Source organism: Podarcis melisellensis (genome assembly GCF_964234715.1).
Source record: "Podarcis melisellensis genome assembly, chromosome: 11".
NCBI classification, from domain to species: domain Eukaryota; kingdom Metazoa; phylum Chordata; class Lepidosauria; order Squamata; family Lacertidae; genus Podarcis; species Podarcis melisellensis.
This window is the reverse complement of record NC_138543.1, coordinates 60,534,114-60,551,475: the sequence shown is the minus strand read 5'-3', so window position 1 is coordinate 60,551,475 and position 17,362 is coordinate 60,534,114. Positions and strand designations below refer to the sequence as shown.

The 17,362-nt window shown below is 46.2% G+C and overlaps 2 protein-coding genes across 3 annotated transcripts in view; one reads left to right on the top strand and one right to left on the bottom strand.

The window, feature by feature from the left end:
- Positions 1 to 15,902, bottom strand: part of DNAI1 (dynein axonemal intermediate chain 1) — a 156,462-nt gene extending 140,560 nt beyond the window's left edge. Inside the window, exons 1-2 of the mRNA XM_081929717.1 lie at positions 15,687 to 15,902; positions 4,546 to 4,590 (exon numbers count right to left, since the gene is read on the bottom strand). Of these exons, the coding sequence (XP_081785843.1) occupies positions 4,546 to 4,590; positions 15,687 to 15,719 (78 nt within the window). The 5' untranslated portion in view covers positions 15,720 to 15,902. The remainder of the gene's footprint in view (positions 1 to 4,545; positions 4,591 to 15,686) is intronic.
- A 298-nt stretch (positions 15,903 to 16,200) lies between these two features.
- The window catches only part of FAM219A (family with sequence similarity 219 member A), a 55,059-nt gene continuing 53,897 nt past the window's right edge, over positions 16,201 to 17,362 (top strand). Inside the window, exon 1 of one of the 2 annotated variants that reach the window (XM_081930060.1) lies at positions 16,201 to 16,522. In XM_081930060.1, the coding sequence (XP_081786186.1) occupies positions 16,463 to 16,522 (60 nt within the window). In that variant the 5' untranslated portion in view covers positions 16,201 to 16,462. The remainder of the gene's footprint in view (positions 16,523 to 17,362) is intronic. The other variant, XM_081930059.1, reaches the window with a different exon arrangement.

Sequence of the window (17,362 nt, the reverse complement as noted above, 5' to 3'; positions counted from 1 at the left end):
GAGGGCAGCAAGGAATAACTTTCTGCTCTGCTGTTTTCTGGTCTGCACATTTTTCTGGATTAGTAACTTCTGCTACATTGGGATTTTGAGCATCTATTTGTTGTCAATTAAAAAGCAACAGAGGAGGTGACAGAGGACGAGATGGTTGGATAGTGTTTTCGAGGTTACCAGCATGAGTTTCTCCAAACTGCGGGAGGCAGTGGAGGACAGAGGTACCTGGCGTTCTCTGGTCCATGGGGTCACGAAGAGTCGGACACGACTAAACAACTAAATAACAACAACAACAAGCAACAACCTAACATTTAAGGCATTGTTAAGTGACTTAACATAGACCAAACCCTTTCTGTCTGTCCCATAATATACTGTCATTGGACATTTCAAAATCAGCATTTCCAATCTGGCAGTTCAGGAGCCAAAAGAGCCTGACCAGGTATGGAAAAGAATGTGGGTGGAAGATTTTGAGGGAAGACTTTTGTCCCAAGGGCTGAGGGAGATTTTGTCGTTTGGTGGATAACTTCTAATCAACATCTGTTGACTGAACCCACTTGGATTAGGGTGACTATCAAAGTCACTACCATTCCCGTGGATTTATTCCCCCCCCCCATCTTAATTCTCTTTTCTTTTTAATCATCTAGGTTTGAAGAATGACAGTTCCAGCTCCTCTGATCATCTTCTGTCCGATTCCTGAATTAGTCACAATTCAATGCATATTCCATTGATGATCTCTAGACAGTGGCTCCTCAAAGGCTTCAGAAAATAAAGTAATTTCAAAGTGTCACTTCTGTGAGATGTTTTAAATATGAAGATAGCAGAGGTGACACATGTTAAGAACCATGTTCTTCCAAAGCTAGCTGGATGTGCAGCACAGCAAAAGAAACATCTATTCTCTTCTGTAACAAACAGAATAAAATATTTAACTATGGGTCAGGGCACAAGCAGTGCAGATTGCGATTGCCTCCCCTCAAAGTTTCATGAACCATCAAGCTTTTCTCAGACAGATAAGCAGTTGCCAAACACCACTGTCTGGACCTTCAAAAAATGTTATTGTTTACTGCTTGAGCTCCATATAGAGTGGTGTGTTCAGGGTAGAGTGCTTACCCACCAGGCAAAAATATTCCTCTTCTTTGGCTAATTAAACTATGGGATTTTAAACTGGGGGGAAGGTTATTGTTTTTGTTTGTTATTGTGTATTTTGTGTTTTTATATTGTAAGCAGCCCTGTGATCTTCGGGTGAAGGGCGATATAGAAATTTAATTTAATTTGATGATGATGATGATGATGATGATGATAGCACCCCAACCCTGAGATCATCTTTATGATGCTACAGAATTCTCCATATTTTTGCTTAAGAGAAAGTCTCTTTTCTGCCCAATGTCCTCCTCTGCGACTCTCTTAGGAAGCTGGCTGTGCCTCACACACAGTCCAATGGGTGCTAGAGTAACTTTTGCTGAATTGCAGAGTTCCTATGCAACTGACTTGTAAGGTTCCGGCAGGTGTAACCAGACACAAGCCAGGGCTCAAACCAGGCCTCCTTTCCCCATGCAACTGGGAATGCTGGTCGGAAGAGAAAAGTGCAAGAAGAGCAGGATAGTAAAACTCCTAGACAGCATCTTAAAAAGCAGAGTCATCACCTTGCCAACAAAGGTCCATATAGTTCAAGCTCTGGTTTTCCCAGTAGTGATGTATGGAAGTGAGAGCTGGACCATAAAGAAGGCTGATCGCCAAAGAATTGATGCTTTTGAATTCTGGTGCTGGGGGAGACTCTTGAGAGTCCCATGGACTGCAAGAAGATCAAACCTCTCCATTCTGAAGGAAATCAGCCCTGAGTGCTCACTGGAAGGACAGATCCTGAAGCTGAGGCTCCAGTACTTTGGCCACCTCATGAGAAGAGAAGACTCCCTGCAAAAGACCCTGGTGTTGGGAAAGATGGAGGGTGCAAGGAGAAGGGGACGACAGAGGACAAGATGGTGGGACAGTGTTCTCGAAGCTCCCAGCATGAGTTTGACCAAACTGCGGGAGGCAGTGGAAGACAGAAGTGCCTGGCGTGCTCTGGTTCCAGGGGGTCATGAGGAGTCAGACACGACTAAACAACAACAGTAAAACTCCAGAGGAGAATCCTCCTAGCCTTGGAGTCAGGTAATCCTAGGCAGGCAGTTCTGGGCCATTTACTCCCTGATACAAATGTCTCTAAGGTCTCTGTACTCTATCTGGCCGACACATGGTACTGAGAGGCAATGTATCACTAAGCTATCCCTTGTCCCTGCCTGCTGTCCCTTCTGCTCCAGGTACTTGCCACCAACTGCTGCTGGGAGGGGGGGGTCAGGCCTTGCCCAACACATGGGTCCAATCCGTGTCACCACGTGTGCAGTTCCTGGGAGCTCTTTGTCCCATTGGTAGCAAGAAACCAACTGCAGGATAAATTAATTTAAATTTATATCCATTACTGGTGTGCAGCACAGAGCCATTGATTGAAATGAATTCAGGGGCTTGGGGCAATTTCTCCCCTTTGCTCTGAAAGGCTGCCATGAGCTGAATTTCAATACGTCAACCTCCCTTTTCAATCCGTTTTCCTAGGAGCGTCGCTCAGACCTGTGCCCTGTATGAATGCAGCGGATACGGAATCCAGGGTCTAATTGGATCTTCCTATGCATGACTGCTCTCAGCAAGGGTGAATGGAATATTGATCAAAGGAGCGCTCCATTCACTGTCCGGCATGCACACAAAACAGGGGGTGGGTCTCTGGGGAGCGCTCCCTCCAAACACCAAGGAAAAGACTTCAGGGGAGAAAATGGTGACTCCACTTGGGAGCAGCTGCACCGTTATGCATTCTGCTGCCTCCACAGTATCCTTTTTACTTAACGCAAAGCTGCACACAAATATGCCTAATAATATGAAAAACTCTAAAGGCTAATGAACAGATATTTTTTTAAAAAAAAAATAGTTTTAGCATATGCCAGATACCTAGGTAACACCAAGGCCACCTTTAAACGTTGGGTGTGAAATTTTCATGCAGCAGATTCTTATAATGAATTTTAGAGGGAAGGCTTTCTGAAGAACTCAAGCTATATCCTTAAAATGGTCAAGAGACACCGTTTTATACCAGCCTGATCCTTAATGTGCATGACCCTATGTGTGCATGGAGACGGGCATGAGGCTTTCTTTCATGTAGTTTAGAACATGATGGACATTTCTTTCCAAATTTGGGGTGTTAAAATGGGTAAAATGGAGCTTTAGGTTATCCTCTTTGATGGCCCAGTGCAGCGTCTGTCTTTCTATGACCTCAGATGAAAGCCAAGAATGCGCCTCAGTTTTATTTTATTTCATATTCAGTTTTTCTTCATTCTTTTTGACAGGGTGGGAGCTGCTCATTTAACTCAGAGCTAGAGAACCTGTGGCTCCACGCCCCCTGCAGTTCCCATTCGCCCTAGCAGCGTGGCCGATGGTCTGGGGGGATAGGAGTTTTAATCCATCAACAAAATGGAGGACCACAAGTTCTCCACCCCAGTTAGCTAGTTCTCTCTCAGGGTAGAAAGATTTCTTTGTTCCTCTGAAACGGGAATGCTCCAGGAAGAATAAGAGGAAGAAGAAATATGCCCAGTGCCATTACTCTAGAAAAAGAGGTGCTGAAACTGAGTTCAGGTGAGTTCCAGCTAAAGAAAAGCCCCGAGAATGCCCTTCCTCTTTCCCCCTCCTTGCCTGCAAGGTGTGCCAACAATCATTTTTTTCTTCGAAGGATTGAAATTTAGACCATTTATTCACCTTTTGTTTATTATATTTCCTATACATCTTAGGGGAGAAAGCTTGCCTCCTCCCTCATTGTGTATTTCAACAGTATAATAGTTATAGGCAATGTCTTGAAGAAGACTGATGCTCAAAACATGATGGGATTATAATACGCCACCCTGCTTTCAGATACTTTATGCTTGATAATATAAAATACTAATCTTGCACCTCTGTGATTTTTCATATTTTCTTTCTTTTTCCAGGCACAGAAGTGGCCAGATCTGTGAAGGATGCTTTGGGCCTATGACTAAGAAGCATGTGAGATGCCTCCCCAGGACACAGCCCCTCTGCCCACCCCTCACCCCTCACTGGCCCTGCCCCACACTGTCCTCAAGTGCTGCCCACTGGCTGAAATCTGATAATGCCTCTGCTGGCTGAACCTTCATCTTGGATGCAGGGTGGAGAGAGGCATATGTTGTGTGGGGATGTAAAAGCTTCTGACTTTTGCACGACTGGAATGTCGTTCCTTCCAAACGTACGAGTCACATCCATGGCTCTGCCCACTTTTGTCTCTTGCAATCTAAAGGTCGCATTCTGAATACACACAGTTATTGTTATTTCCTTTATGAATTTTCATTTAAATCAGTGAGGTCTACTCCCTAGTAAATTCATTCAGGTGCTAGTGCACAAAATAAATTTAATCCAGTTCTCTCCCAAGTCTGCCATTTTAAACACACTCATATTCCAAAACAAACAAACAAAAATCCACTAAGATTGCTGCCCTGAGTTGCAAGAAAATGAATTTAGAATTGAATCTCTTACCCGTCTCCTTATAGTTGATTTGGAAGGTTTAAGTGTAGGCTGGCTCTAGAAAAAAAAAATTAAGATGGGGTCAAACATGGTCAAATTTTACACAAGGTCCTTTGACGATCAAAGAAGAACTAGGAACACTTGTCAAGAATGGCTACATTAGCCAGAGATCCCAGTTTGTTCCACAGAAAATATTCAGAAAAACTTTTCTGTGTCTTTCATTATCTACTGAAACACTTGAATCCATAGTGGTATATGTTTGCTGATAAAAATAAGCAGAATGTTACCAAGAGAACTAGGCATTACAGTCATACCTTGGGTTGTGAACGTGATCCGTGCGGGAGGCACGTTCGCAACCCGCAGCGTTCACAACCCACAGCGCCGCGTCTGCGCACGCACGACACGATTCAGCACTTCTGCGCATGTGCGTGATGTCATATTGTGCTTCTGTGCATGCTTGAGCGCCGAAACCTGGAAGTAACCCGTTCCGGTACTTCTGGGTTCGGCGCGGTCCGCAACCTGAAAACACACAACCGGCAGTGTTCGCAACCCGAACTGTATAATTTCAGTTCTGGAAAGCAACAGAAACTTTCAGAGAGGAAAAAGCTGCCACACCTCCAGCCTGATAAACCCCACTGTTATTGCCCAGATATACTGTATTTACTCAGATGTAATGCACACCTTTTTTGGGCCACATTATGACGTGAAAATTAGGGTGTGCATTGGATTTGATGGCTCATTAACATTCGCCACCAAATACTTTTTTGGTTTCAAGGTTCTGAAAACTGAGGTGCGCATTAGATTCGTGTAAATACGGTAATATGCACATTGAGGACGACAACCCGTGCTTTTTTGGGGGGGGATGCATACCCCTAAACATTTTGTGAATCTAAGTTTGGCCTCATTGAGGGGCAGTATTTCAATATGAAAGGGATGCGGGTGGCACTGTGGGTTAAACCACAGAGCCTAGGAGTTGCTGGTCAGAAGGTCGGCAGTTGGAATCCCCGTGATGGGGTGAGCTCCCGTTGCTCGGTCCCTGCTCCTGCCAACCTAGCAGTTCGAAAGCACATCAAAGTGCAAGTAGATAAATAGGTACCGCTCCGGCGGGAAGGTAAACGGCGTTTCCATGTGCTGCTCTGGTTTGCCAGAAGCGGCTTAGTCATGCTGGCCACATGACCTGGAAGCTGTATGCTGGCTCCCTCGGCCAATAAAGCGAGATGAGCGCCACAACCCCAGAGTCGGCCACGACTGGACCTAATGGTCAGGGGTCCCCTTTACCTTTATTTCAATATGAGTAGAAAAATGAAAGTACCCCTAAGCATTATTAAGGGGGGAAAAGCACTGATAACAACCATCAAGGAGGCCTGATATTTTGGCCCATGAAAGGGTCACATTATAACAATCCACGAGACCAAGCTGCAAAGAATATTCTACAATGATCTGAGTGCCAAATGAAAAAAAAAGGCCCTCTGTTCACATGGGGGAGAGAAATGGTCATGATCATTTTCTTGTACAATGAGCCTACTGGATGCTAGTTTAATGGGATTTAGGGAATACAATTGATAAGAGATTTCCAAAGCACAGATTAATTTAGACCCAATTCAACCAGCAAATTGCTAATTTAAAGCATGAAACAAAGCCCGGCTGCCATTAGCCTCCACAGATGAGTCTATAAAAGTATTTATCTGGCAGGAAAGGCATTGACAAGACAATTGGAAGCTAATTGTTTTGGGCAGTTACACATATTTCAATTAACTTGACATAAAATGCAATCAAGTAAATTTCAGTAAATTTGTTTTAACTATATGGGGGAAAGACCCAAAAGCAAAGCTACACATAAGAAGAGACTGGACATGCCGCAAAAGGCAATTCAGCCCTAAATCTCTGGTCTGATTCACATCTCATAAACACCAAATGAAATGGCAAACTTGTACTTGGACTGTACCAATTCAGATTACAGGTGGGGGGGCACTTAATTTTAAACCCTGCCATATAAAACCATACCTGCTCCTCAAATTCTCCTTCTCTTTCTTCCTTTGCATCCCTTATTGTCTGCTTGCATTTCTTTTGCAAAAGTTTGTCTTTTTGTTCTCATTTGAACAAGCACTTTCTGAAATAACTCTTCATCCCTCCAAACATTTAAAGCATATCGCTTCCCCAAAGAGTCCTGGGAGCTATAATTTGTTAAGGCTGCTGCAGATCATAGCTGTGTGAGAGCTGAACTGTGTATTATTTATTAAATTGATATCCTGCCCTTCCAATGAAAAGAGGCCACGGCAGTTAACAACAAGAGACCCCTGGTATAGTGTGTAGGTAAAGGTAAAGGTAAAGGTAAAGGGACCCCTGCCCATTAGGTCCAGTCGTGGCCGACTCTGGGGTTACGGCGCTCATCTCGCTTTATTGGCCGAGGGAGCCAGCGTACAGCTTCCGGGCCATGTGGCCAGCATGACTAAGCTGCTTCTGGCAAGCCACAGCAGCGCACGGAAACGCCGTTTACCTTCCCGCCAGAGCAGTACCTATTTATCTACTTGCACTGGTGTGCTTTCAAACTGCTAGGTTGGCAGGAGCAGGGACCGAGCAACAGGAGCTCACCCCGTCGCGGGGATTTTAACCGCCGACCTTCTGATCGGCAAGTCCTAGGCTCTGTAGTTTAACCCACAGCGCCACCCTCATCCCTGTATGTATGTATATGTAGCCATACTCTAAAGTGGTACAACTCAGGTACAGGTTTACAGCTTCTTCTGCTGTTTTGTGCAAACTGTATCTCTTTCTCATGATGAGCAATCAAGGGGCTGAGTAATTTTAGTGTTAGATGATCAGAAACTGTTTCATGACATGCTGGCATTTAAAAGAAGAAAGAATTCAATTTTACCCCACCCAAAAATCAAATCATAAGGAAAGTTTACACAAGGTTTGTTGAGCTCACAGAGCCCCCTCATCACTTTGCTTAGGTGCTGGGAGTTGGCCCCCTATCCCTGTTGCTCATCCCCAGTGCCCCGAAGAGGCTCATTCATGCAATGCAACAACCACAAAACGGCAAAGGTCACATGTAGACTGCAGCGTAGAATTCAAAAAGCCATGGTTTCCCGTTCCATTTGCCTGGAACCAGTGCAAACCCATGCAGCAGAGCTTTGTGACACAGTAATTCTGTTTTACTAGCAAACTAGAGGTGATAAACTAACCCCTTTCCAGCCCCAGGAGGAGCGTTCACACGACACACCTACACACTGCAGCCAACACAGTAAAGTGTTGCCATGCACAGTTTGGAAAGCTCTGCCATGCAGGCAAAAAGCTTGCCTCATATTAAATATATCTGTGTTTGCTGAGGCACCAGCCTTGGCTAAAGCCAGGGATAGGATGTGGCCATTAAGCATGAAATATGTTCTCTTTGGGCTTGAAGACACCTAGAGGTGATCCTGAAAGCTTTTAAATCCTGAGCACTCTCCCTGAAGTATACTGAAGTCAAAAGAAGTAATTTCAGAGCCGCAGCCAACAAAGCTATACATCCTGCGATCTTCCTGGACTTCCATCTTGAAAGAAAGCGCTCCTCAGGACATATAAATGTCAGCTGCTTGAAACCCAGCGAAGTTGCATGCTTAGTCCCGTTCAGTTCATCTGTTTATATTTATAACTTGTTTTATTTGCAAAGGCTTGGAGAAGATAACAGCAGTTGCAGCAGGGAATATGGCAATCCATAAAATATGCATTATGTTGTAACATAAAGCATTACTTATAGCTTTGAGAGATAAAGAACGTGTCTATAAAAGCATACTTTTCAGAATATACTGCCAAGTTTTACTTGTTAGCTAATTATAGGTTCTGAATAAATAATATATTAGCATCGCTCTCTATACCAAAATGCCTTGAACAGAGGCTTAGGGACAATAAAGCCTCTGGGAGTTACAGCTGAGAGCGGCTCTTATGTCAAGAAAGGTTGGGCAGAACGAGTGGCCTCTGGGATGCTCAGAACCATTGTCATCCTCTGTTTATTATGGTCAACAGGCCAGAAATAAACCATGCGGTAAACCAAAATCTTAAATACAGGACAAATACAGAAGAAGTAACACCGCAAAAGCAGCTCCAATAAAACCAGAGAATCCAGAGAGTGGCAGAGCAGTACCTAGGACAAAAAGAGGCAGCTGCTTCCAAGAGAAAAATGGGAAGGAGTGAAAAGTGAAATACAGATGGCTCAGTTCAGATCCGAGCTCAGCCAACCAAGCTGCTGCTCCTTCTAAAAAGAGAGAGATGAATAACTTAGCTTAGTCTAAGGCTAATTTGGACCTGGTAACACTTACAGTGACACTACTGAGAATGTGATGCAATCCAAACACCTACTCCAATCTCTGTGAGCCTCCCGAGCCCACATCCATGCACCCTGTAGCTTGCTCCAAACTATCGGCATGTATAGGGTCGCAAGGCTAGCTGGCTAGCCCCAGCTGGGTCGTCTCCTTCCAGCCATCCCGCTGCAAAGACCCATCGACCTCTGCTCCGATGTAAATCAGCGACCCGGGCTTCAAAGCCAGGCACGCTATATCAGCAGAGCAAACTGTGCACCCAGAATAGGCGTGAGGCTTGCGGAAGCATACTACAACTACGGATTTATTAATCATAAATGAGGACAAAGAAACATGTTGTCTCTCTCTTTGTCTTCTCAGAGAGACAGAGAAAAGCAAAAGCTATACACACAATGGAAGTTCCCAGCAAGCCGTGCTGGTATGTAAACAGACATGTGACATGCAACAGTTCCATGTCTGCAACTAAAGGTGGAATGGAATTTTCCAACACAAACACCTTTCCCATTTATCTGGCTTTGTGGTAGAGGCAGCAGGGAATTCTGGTGGTTTTATAGAGGCAGCAGTGGCAGCTGGAGGGCCTCACCCACCTTCCACCCTGGTACCAGCTGGAACACTGCTGTGGCAGCATACCTGGTGCCAGAGACAGCGGGAACTGCAGTTTCCCAGGCCACCAGGCTGGATCATCACACGGACCCCAATATTTCTGGAAACTATGGAGCTAAAGGCCATATGGTTTCCAGGACACGATATTCATGCAGAAGAGTTAAAATACCCCAGGAAAACTACATTTCCCAGGGAAGGGCCGATTCCAGTTTTGTGGGGGCCCTGGGCAACCCCCTCTATCCCTCCGCTATTACCAGGTCCTTTCTCCTTCTCTCCTACATGTCATTAGGCCCTCATTTCTCCTGCTCTTTTCTTTCCCAAAGTTTGAGCTGGTTCTGGGTGGGCTTATTGGGTGGCCCAGCAGTGAGCAGGATTGGTGATGGGGTGTACGGTGGAGGTGGGAATGGGATGGGCCAGCAACAAGGCAGGGTGCAGCTGAAAGGAGTACTGGTTGGTAGCCATTTGAGTTCCCCTGCAATCAGCACAAAGTGTTGCTCCAGAATGATGCTATAGGTGTGTGTGTGTGTGTGTGTGTGTGTGTGTGTGTGTGTATGGGTCAACCCAATGCAGTATCCCTGGGATGCTTCCATGGCAGCATTCCAACAGTTACCAGAGTAAGTTGGAGAGAACTCCCTACTGGCAACACAGAATGAAATACCAAGCAGTGTTTTTACCAATGAGGCAGAGGAAGAATGCGTGTCTGAGCCTTCTTAGGAACCTTCTGCAACCAGCTGGGTTAAAAAGTCCTGCTCTATCATCACCAAATGTAAGTTATTAGATCAGAAGCAGCAATTTGCCTTTTGTTTCTTTGATGATGAGTCTATATTAATATTTTCTGCTTTTAATCAATAAACTTCATTTCTTAAGGAAATCATGTCGGGGGGGGGGGGAATTCTGACAGGCTTAAACTCCATGTAAGTGTTTCATTGGACTTCTCCCCGGTGAGCCTCAGGCTGTGGAATGACCTCCCCCATGGTGTGTTCTGTACCCTCACTGCACATTAAGGCCACCTCTTCAGTTAGGCCTTTGGGTGAAGGGGGGTCTTCCCTCCTTCTGAATTGCTGTTCCGAGCTGCTGATTTAATTTTTTGTCACGAGTTGTTTTCCTGTTTTATTTTTGTGGTTTAAATGCAAATTGGTTTAACTGTGATATGTTTGCAAAACACCCTGGGACCATAAATGGTCTTCATGCAGGTGTGTAACTGAGCCACTGGTTTCAAATAAGAGAGTTGCAATTGCCATTGCTATGTCAGTATGCACATGGGTCAGGAGCAATACCAGCTCCAGGTTCTTCCATTCCACACCATTTCAGAACTGGGTATTGCAACTTGCAGTCTCTTCATCCCACCTCATGTTCTGTCAGAGCAGTGGTGGCAGTAGGGAATGCAGATTCAATCTTAGACTCATCCTGCCTGGTAACAGCACTTTATCTTTCTGTCCTTATTGCTGTGTCTTTGGAAAAAGCAAAGGCTGATGTGTACTTAAACTCGGCAGGTAGCCCATTTCCTAATCCTGTTTTAAATTTCAGCAAGCCTACACATACCAGTGAAAGGCTACTATAACAAGCAGAAGAAATGCAGTTCTTAGTGTTCCCTGCAGCGGCTACTAGCAGAGTAGCTAAATCACCCCTATTCACCAGTGTGCTTAAATCTGCTGCCTGAGACACACAGAGCTGCCATTGAACTTTTGGAAGATAGTTTTATAAACCTCTAGAAATAGCAAGCATCTCTGTAACCACCTGCTGGGTTATGACTATAGTCTTGGGAGACTGCTCACATTTTCTGCAAAACTTCCTTGCAACACTTTGCCTTATGTTTCACAGATATGATTCATACACCATTGAATCAAAGTTTGTCTGAGTCATTAGTTTTCATGGTCCCAAAACCAATCACCCAGGGTTGTTTGAAAGGCACCATTCATTTGACAATGCGCAGCATCAACAAACCGATCTAAATTGATCCTTTACTGTATGTTCAAGCAAATGTGACTTTTGGCAGATGAACCATTAGAGCAGTTGAATGTATTATTTGAGGTCATTCCAGAAATTCTTCTTGCCTTCAGTTTTGCTGGGGCAGACATAAAAGGACTGCCATGCAATCCAGTACATTAGAGCAAGAGAAAACCAAAGGTTTCTTTGGATGATGCAAGTCCTTTGAGAAATATGTACTGTGCAGCATTCCATATCTCAGCCTGCAGGGTCTCCTTGGAGCTGTCCAGGATTCTGATCTGCCAATCAAGGACCCTGGTCAGCTCCTTGTGCGCCTTACAGGCTGAACTACAGTTGTTCTCAGCTCTGCCCCCTGGAAGAGCTGTCTGCAAACCTTAAAGGGCCTGTAGCTGATTCTGGAGTCACATACTCCTACGTGACTTTGAAGCAGGAGATATAAGGTATAAGGCAGTCATCCCCAGACCAGGAAGGTATAGTAGAGCAGGTGTTGAGGCCTTCCCTCTTTGGAGTGGGGTGACCAGTGAGTTGTCCAAATCTGAGTCTACCTTGGGGCAACAGCAAACCCAGATGCACTGCAATTGATAATAGAGAATTGTTGTGCTATATAATGATAGAGAACATTACACGGTCATTGCACGCACACTTCCACACCTGCAACTACTGAATAAAACTGTAAGTGAAGTACATGTACGCTAATCCAACACTCAAGAGACAAAATATTTTTGTTGTTGGAAAAACAGAATACAAATATTAAATCAAATCAAAACCTGGGGAGCAGGGTGAGCATACACACAGGTCACTAGGGTGAGGTGGGTTGCATTTCCATCTAAATTTAGTTACGTCTAAATGTATCTCTCTATAGTTAGCCAGTGCAGCGTAGTGGTTAGACTGCCAAACTAAGACTTGGGCGAGACTAGGGCTCAAATCCATGAAGCTCTCTGGATGGCCTTGAGGTATAGCATCTGCTTCTCTCAGACTAACGTACCTCACAGGGTTGCTGTTTTGGGATTTAAGAGAAAAAGAGGAAGAAATAGTATGACACTTTGAGCTTCTTGAAAGAAAAAGTGAGATATTCAGTGGTACCTCTGGATGTGAATGGGATCCATTCCAGAGCCCCATTCACATCCTGAAGGGAATGCAACCTGCGTGTGCGTGGGTCACGATTCGCAGCTTCCGCACATGCGTGTGACGTCATTTTGACCGCATGCACGAGCAGCGAAACCCGGAAGTAACGCACTCCATTACTTCCAGGTCACCGTGGAGCACAACCTGAAAATACTCATCCTGAAGCTACTTCAACCCGAAGTATGACTGTAAGTGCAATGAATAAATAAATAAATAAATAAATAAATAAATAATGCACATCAATTGAAATAGGTGCCCATTTTATGCAGATCAGCATAACGTTTTGTCCCTTTTTAAATGACACCCCTCCCCTTTAGGAGGCCACCCTGGCCATGGGCTGTCCCCTTCATGAGAGGATGAGGAACAACACAGGATGGGGGTGCTGCTGATGTTCCTCTCACCCGTATCCTTGAGGGAAAAGGTGGAAAGGATGCATGTGGGAACCTTAAGTGCTGTAGGAGGCAAATCACCATATCTGTGACCTTTTATCAGCTGGCAAAATATTAGTGGTCAGTAAGTGGCACAGTTGTTGTGCTGACTCACATAATGTGATTTTTCTCAAGGAAACTCATACCGCTGTCAAGCCAGGTGTCCCCCATTCTATAATTGTGCCGCTGGTTTTTCCTGCCTGTTTAAGTGCAGGCATTTGTCCCTATTGAAATTTATTTTGTTAGCTGGCAGAATCCGAGACCAGGGAGAAGAGTTGGTGGAAAAAGATTGGAGGAAATTTAAAATTTATCTACAGAAACATTGTAAAATTTTTGAATGTTAATGGCATTGAAATGAACTGAAGGGGTTCTAGCAAAAAGGTAAAAAATAAGATTGGGTTGATAATAGATAAACTAAATTGGATATGAATTTGCTGAACTAATTTTTAAAAGGGATACAAAAAAGGGAGATGTGAGGAAGTCAGGAAAATAAGTGAATCAAAGATGAGGAATTAAAAAGAGGGATTTTTGTGTTGTTGTTTTTTCCCCAATGTGCTTTTTCTTTTCTTTTTTGGTGTTTTCTTTTTTCTTTTTTTCTAAGTTAAATTTTTGCACTTTTTGTATTCTATAACTTTATATTTTTGTGTATGTGTTTTTTTCCTTTTTCTGTTTGTTGTTACTCTTAAAACTTAATAAAATATCATTTTTAAAAAAATGAAATTTATTTTGTTAGTTTGGGCCCAGTTCTCCAATCTGTTAAAGTCATCTTGAATCCTGTTGCTATCTTCTGCAGCATTAGCTACCCCCACCCCCAGTTTGGTATCATCGATAGATTGGATACACATCCCCTTAATTTCTTCATCAAAGTCTTTTTATACATTGAACAACAACAGGCCCAAGACAGAACCCTAAAGCACCTCTGTTGTAACTTTCCCCCAGGATGATGAGAAACCAGTGACAAATCCACCCAAAAGTCACCTCATCTCATGAGAAGTCCAGAGGGCACAAAACAAGAACGGGCCTTTTCCGTGTTGGCTCCCTGCTTGCGGGATGCTCTTCCCAAAGAGGCTTGCCAAGCACCTTCATTACATATCTTTAGGTATCAGGCAAATAACATTCCTCTTCTCCCAGGCGTCAGCTAATTAAGCAATCTATGGCCTTTTAAACTGTGAGGGGGGGTATTGTTTTTGTTTGTCATTATGGTATGTATTTTTTGCATTTTTATACAGTGGTGCCCCGCAAGACGAATGCCTCGCAAGACGAAAAACCCGCAAGACGAAAGGGTTTTTCGGTTTTTGCGTGGCTTCGCTAGACGAATTTCCCTATGGGCTTGCTTCGCAAGAAGAAAGCCCATAGGGAAATCTCCGGGGTTTTTTAGAATGCTGGCGGGCGGCAGCGTAGGCTGTCCGGGGTGATCTTAAAATGCAGGCGGGCGGCAGCGCTGCCACCCGCCAGCATTCTAAAAAACCCCGGGACAGCGTAGGCTGTCCGGGGTGATCTTAAAATGCTGGCGGGCGGCAGCGAAGCCTTCGCTGCCGCCCGCCAGCATTTTAAAAAACCTCGGGACAGCGGAGAAGTCCTCTGCTGTCCCGGGGTTTTTTTAAAATGCTGGGGGTGGGTAGAAAAGCCCTTGTCCGCCCCCCCCCCCAGCCTTCAGAAGAGGTCGGGGGACAGACTGTCCCCGGACCTGGTCTGAAGGCAATTTCCATAGGAACGCATTGATTGATTTTCAATGCATTCCTATGGGAAACCGTGCTTCGCAAGACGAAAAACTCGCAAGACGAAAGAACTTGCAGAATGAATTAATTTAGTCTTGCGAGGCACCACTGTATTGCAAATCACCCTGTGAGCCTTAGATGAAAGGCAGAAATTTAAATAATAGATGAAAATAGAAATGGAATAAATTAACAACAACACAGACCTCCAAGTGTCCCTATTTCCCAGGGACATCCCTGATTTAGAGAAGCCTGATTTAGAGAACACCATTTACCTTCCCCCCAGAGGGGTACCTATTTATCTACTTGCACTTTGATGTGTTTTCGAACTGCTAGGTTGGCAGGAGCAGGGACCAAGCAACAGGAGCTCACCCTGTCACGGGAATTCGAGCCGCCGACCTTCTGATTGGCAAGCCCTAGGCTCTGTGGTTTAACCCACAGTGCCACCTGTGTCCCTTAAGGAAGTCAGATGAGCCTCAACCAGAGCCAGGGCCTTTTCAACTCTGGCCCCAGCCTTGTGGAACGCGCTGTCTCATGAGACCAGGGCCCTGCAGGATCTGATTTCTTTCCGTAGGGCCTGTAAGACAGAGTTGTTCTACCTGGCCTTTGGCTTGGAGCCAGTTTGATTCCCTCCTCTTTCTTTTTTCTTTTCCTTTCTCCTCCTGCGATGAGGTTTCAATATTTTAATGTTGTATTTTAATTTTGTTTTTAAGTTGTATTCATTCAATTTGTTTTTATTATTGCTTGTTAGCCGCCCTGAGCCCGGCCTTAGCTGGGGAGGGTGGGGTATAAATAAAAATTACATTTATTATTCTTAAAATATTTAATATTATTGTGATTAAATATAATAATGTTTAATTCTGTTTTTATATATGTTGGAAGCTGCCCAGAGTAAAATTATCAGTGTAAAATGGGACATCCCTATTTTCATTGGAGAGTATGACAACAACAAGAACAACAAAACAACAACAATCACAGGGGGGTCGTGGGGAAATCACCTGGTGACGTCACGCCCGACCTCCCTCCTTCCCTTTTCTCACCTGCCTGCGCTTGACATGCTCTTTCGGGGGCATCTCTGCGGCTCTCCTCCCTCCGCGTCAATGGCCGGCGGTGGTCGCCCGACTCTCTTCCTTCCCTATTTCAAATCCTCCTCTCTTTCTTTTCACGCCCGGCTTTCGTCGGCCAGCTGCCGGAAGTTGATCTCGGCATCCATGGCAACCAAACGGAAGTGGCTTCCATCGCCGCCGCCGCCGCCGCCGCTCCTTTCGCCCACAGAGATTGACAAGAAGGCGCGCCCGCCTGAGATTGGCCGCGTCCACCGCCCGTCTACCCACCGTCCCGGAGTTGGAAGGTCAAAGAGCCAATGGGCGGAGAGAAGGACTCCTGAGGAAGGCGGGGTCCAGCCGAGGGAGAGCGAGCGCCGCTCCGTCACGCAACCCCGCCCCTCTGATGAATATGCAGATGTTGTGGGCGGGGCGCGTGACGGGGCTGCCGGAGAGCCTCCAGGGACCGGAGCGGCGCTTCCCCCCCTCCCACCCGAGTTGGCGCGTGCGCACTGAGAGGGCGGAGTCACCGCGGCCGGCTGTGGAGGGTTTTTCTGAGGCGCGTCTCCTTCTCCTTTCCTCGCCAGGAGCATCTCTGAGGGGATGAGGCAGGCGGCGGCAGTAGCGGAGGGCGAGCCCCAGCGACACTGAGGCGGCGGCTGTGGCGGCTGGGCCTCCTCCTCCTCTCCCTCCTCCTCCTTCGTCGTCCTCTTCCAGCTGCCGGTTCTCGCCCGCTCGGCCTTCCCGGCCCGGCTCCCTCTCCCGCCGGCACCATGATGGAGGAGATCGACCGCTTCCAAGTGCCCGCCGTGAGAGCCGAGATGCAGCCGCTGGTGAGTCCCCTCAGGAGCCCCGGCCGTTGGGAATAATGGGGGGAGGGGGGCTAAGTCGCCTCTTTCCAACCCCCCCCCTCAGCATCCTCTCTCTGAGGGGGGGGCCATGACCACACGCACCTGCTGCTCTTTCTCTCCCCATTATTATTATTAATAACATTATTCCCGCAGGACTCTGGGCGGTTCGATATGAGAAATATTTGGGGGGGGGGAATAGAGTGCGAGAAGCCCTTTAAGCCCCCCCCCCGCGGTGGGAGGAAGGGGCTCCTCACCCCCCACCCTTAAGGGGTCTCGGGGTTGCGCGGCCGCACCTCTGCGGCAGGCTCGGCCCCGGCCTTGGGGGGGGTAGATGGAGGGGAGACGCCCTTCCAGGCCTCCTTCGCAAAGGACACGGCTGGGGGGGGGAGGAGAAAGTGATCAGGGGAAATAGGCGGGAGGGGAGAAGATCGTTTATGGGCGCGCGGGGGGGTGTATCTCCAGCCGCACGCAGCAACCCTCCCCCCCCCCAAAAAAAAATAATCACAAAGTGTATTTTTCCTCTTCCTGCCTTGGACACTGGTGGAGAAACATCCTTTCCCCGTTGCTTTTACTTGGCCAGGATTTGAACTGAGGTCTCTCCTCTGTGGCCCCTCCTCTCCTCCGGCTCCCCCCCCCCTTCAAAAGGAAGTTTTGAGAAGCTGACACCCCACTCGTTTTTTGATGGTGGGGTGATTGACCTACCTTTGCTCCTACCAACCCACCCCCCAAAAAATGCACAGGTGAGAAGTATGGCATAAGGGGAGCTGTAGTCCCAAGGGTCCTGGAGAATCTTTCTTCAGGAGTGTGGTTTTTTGGGAGGGG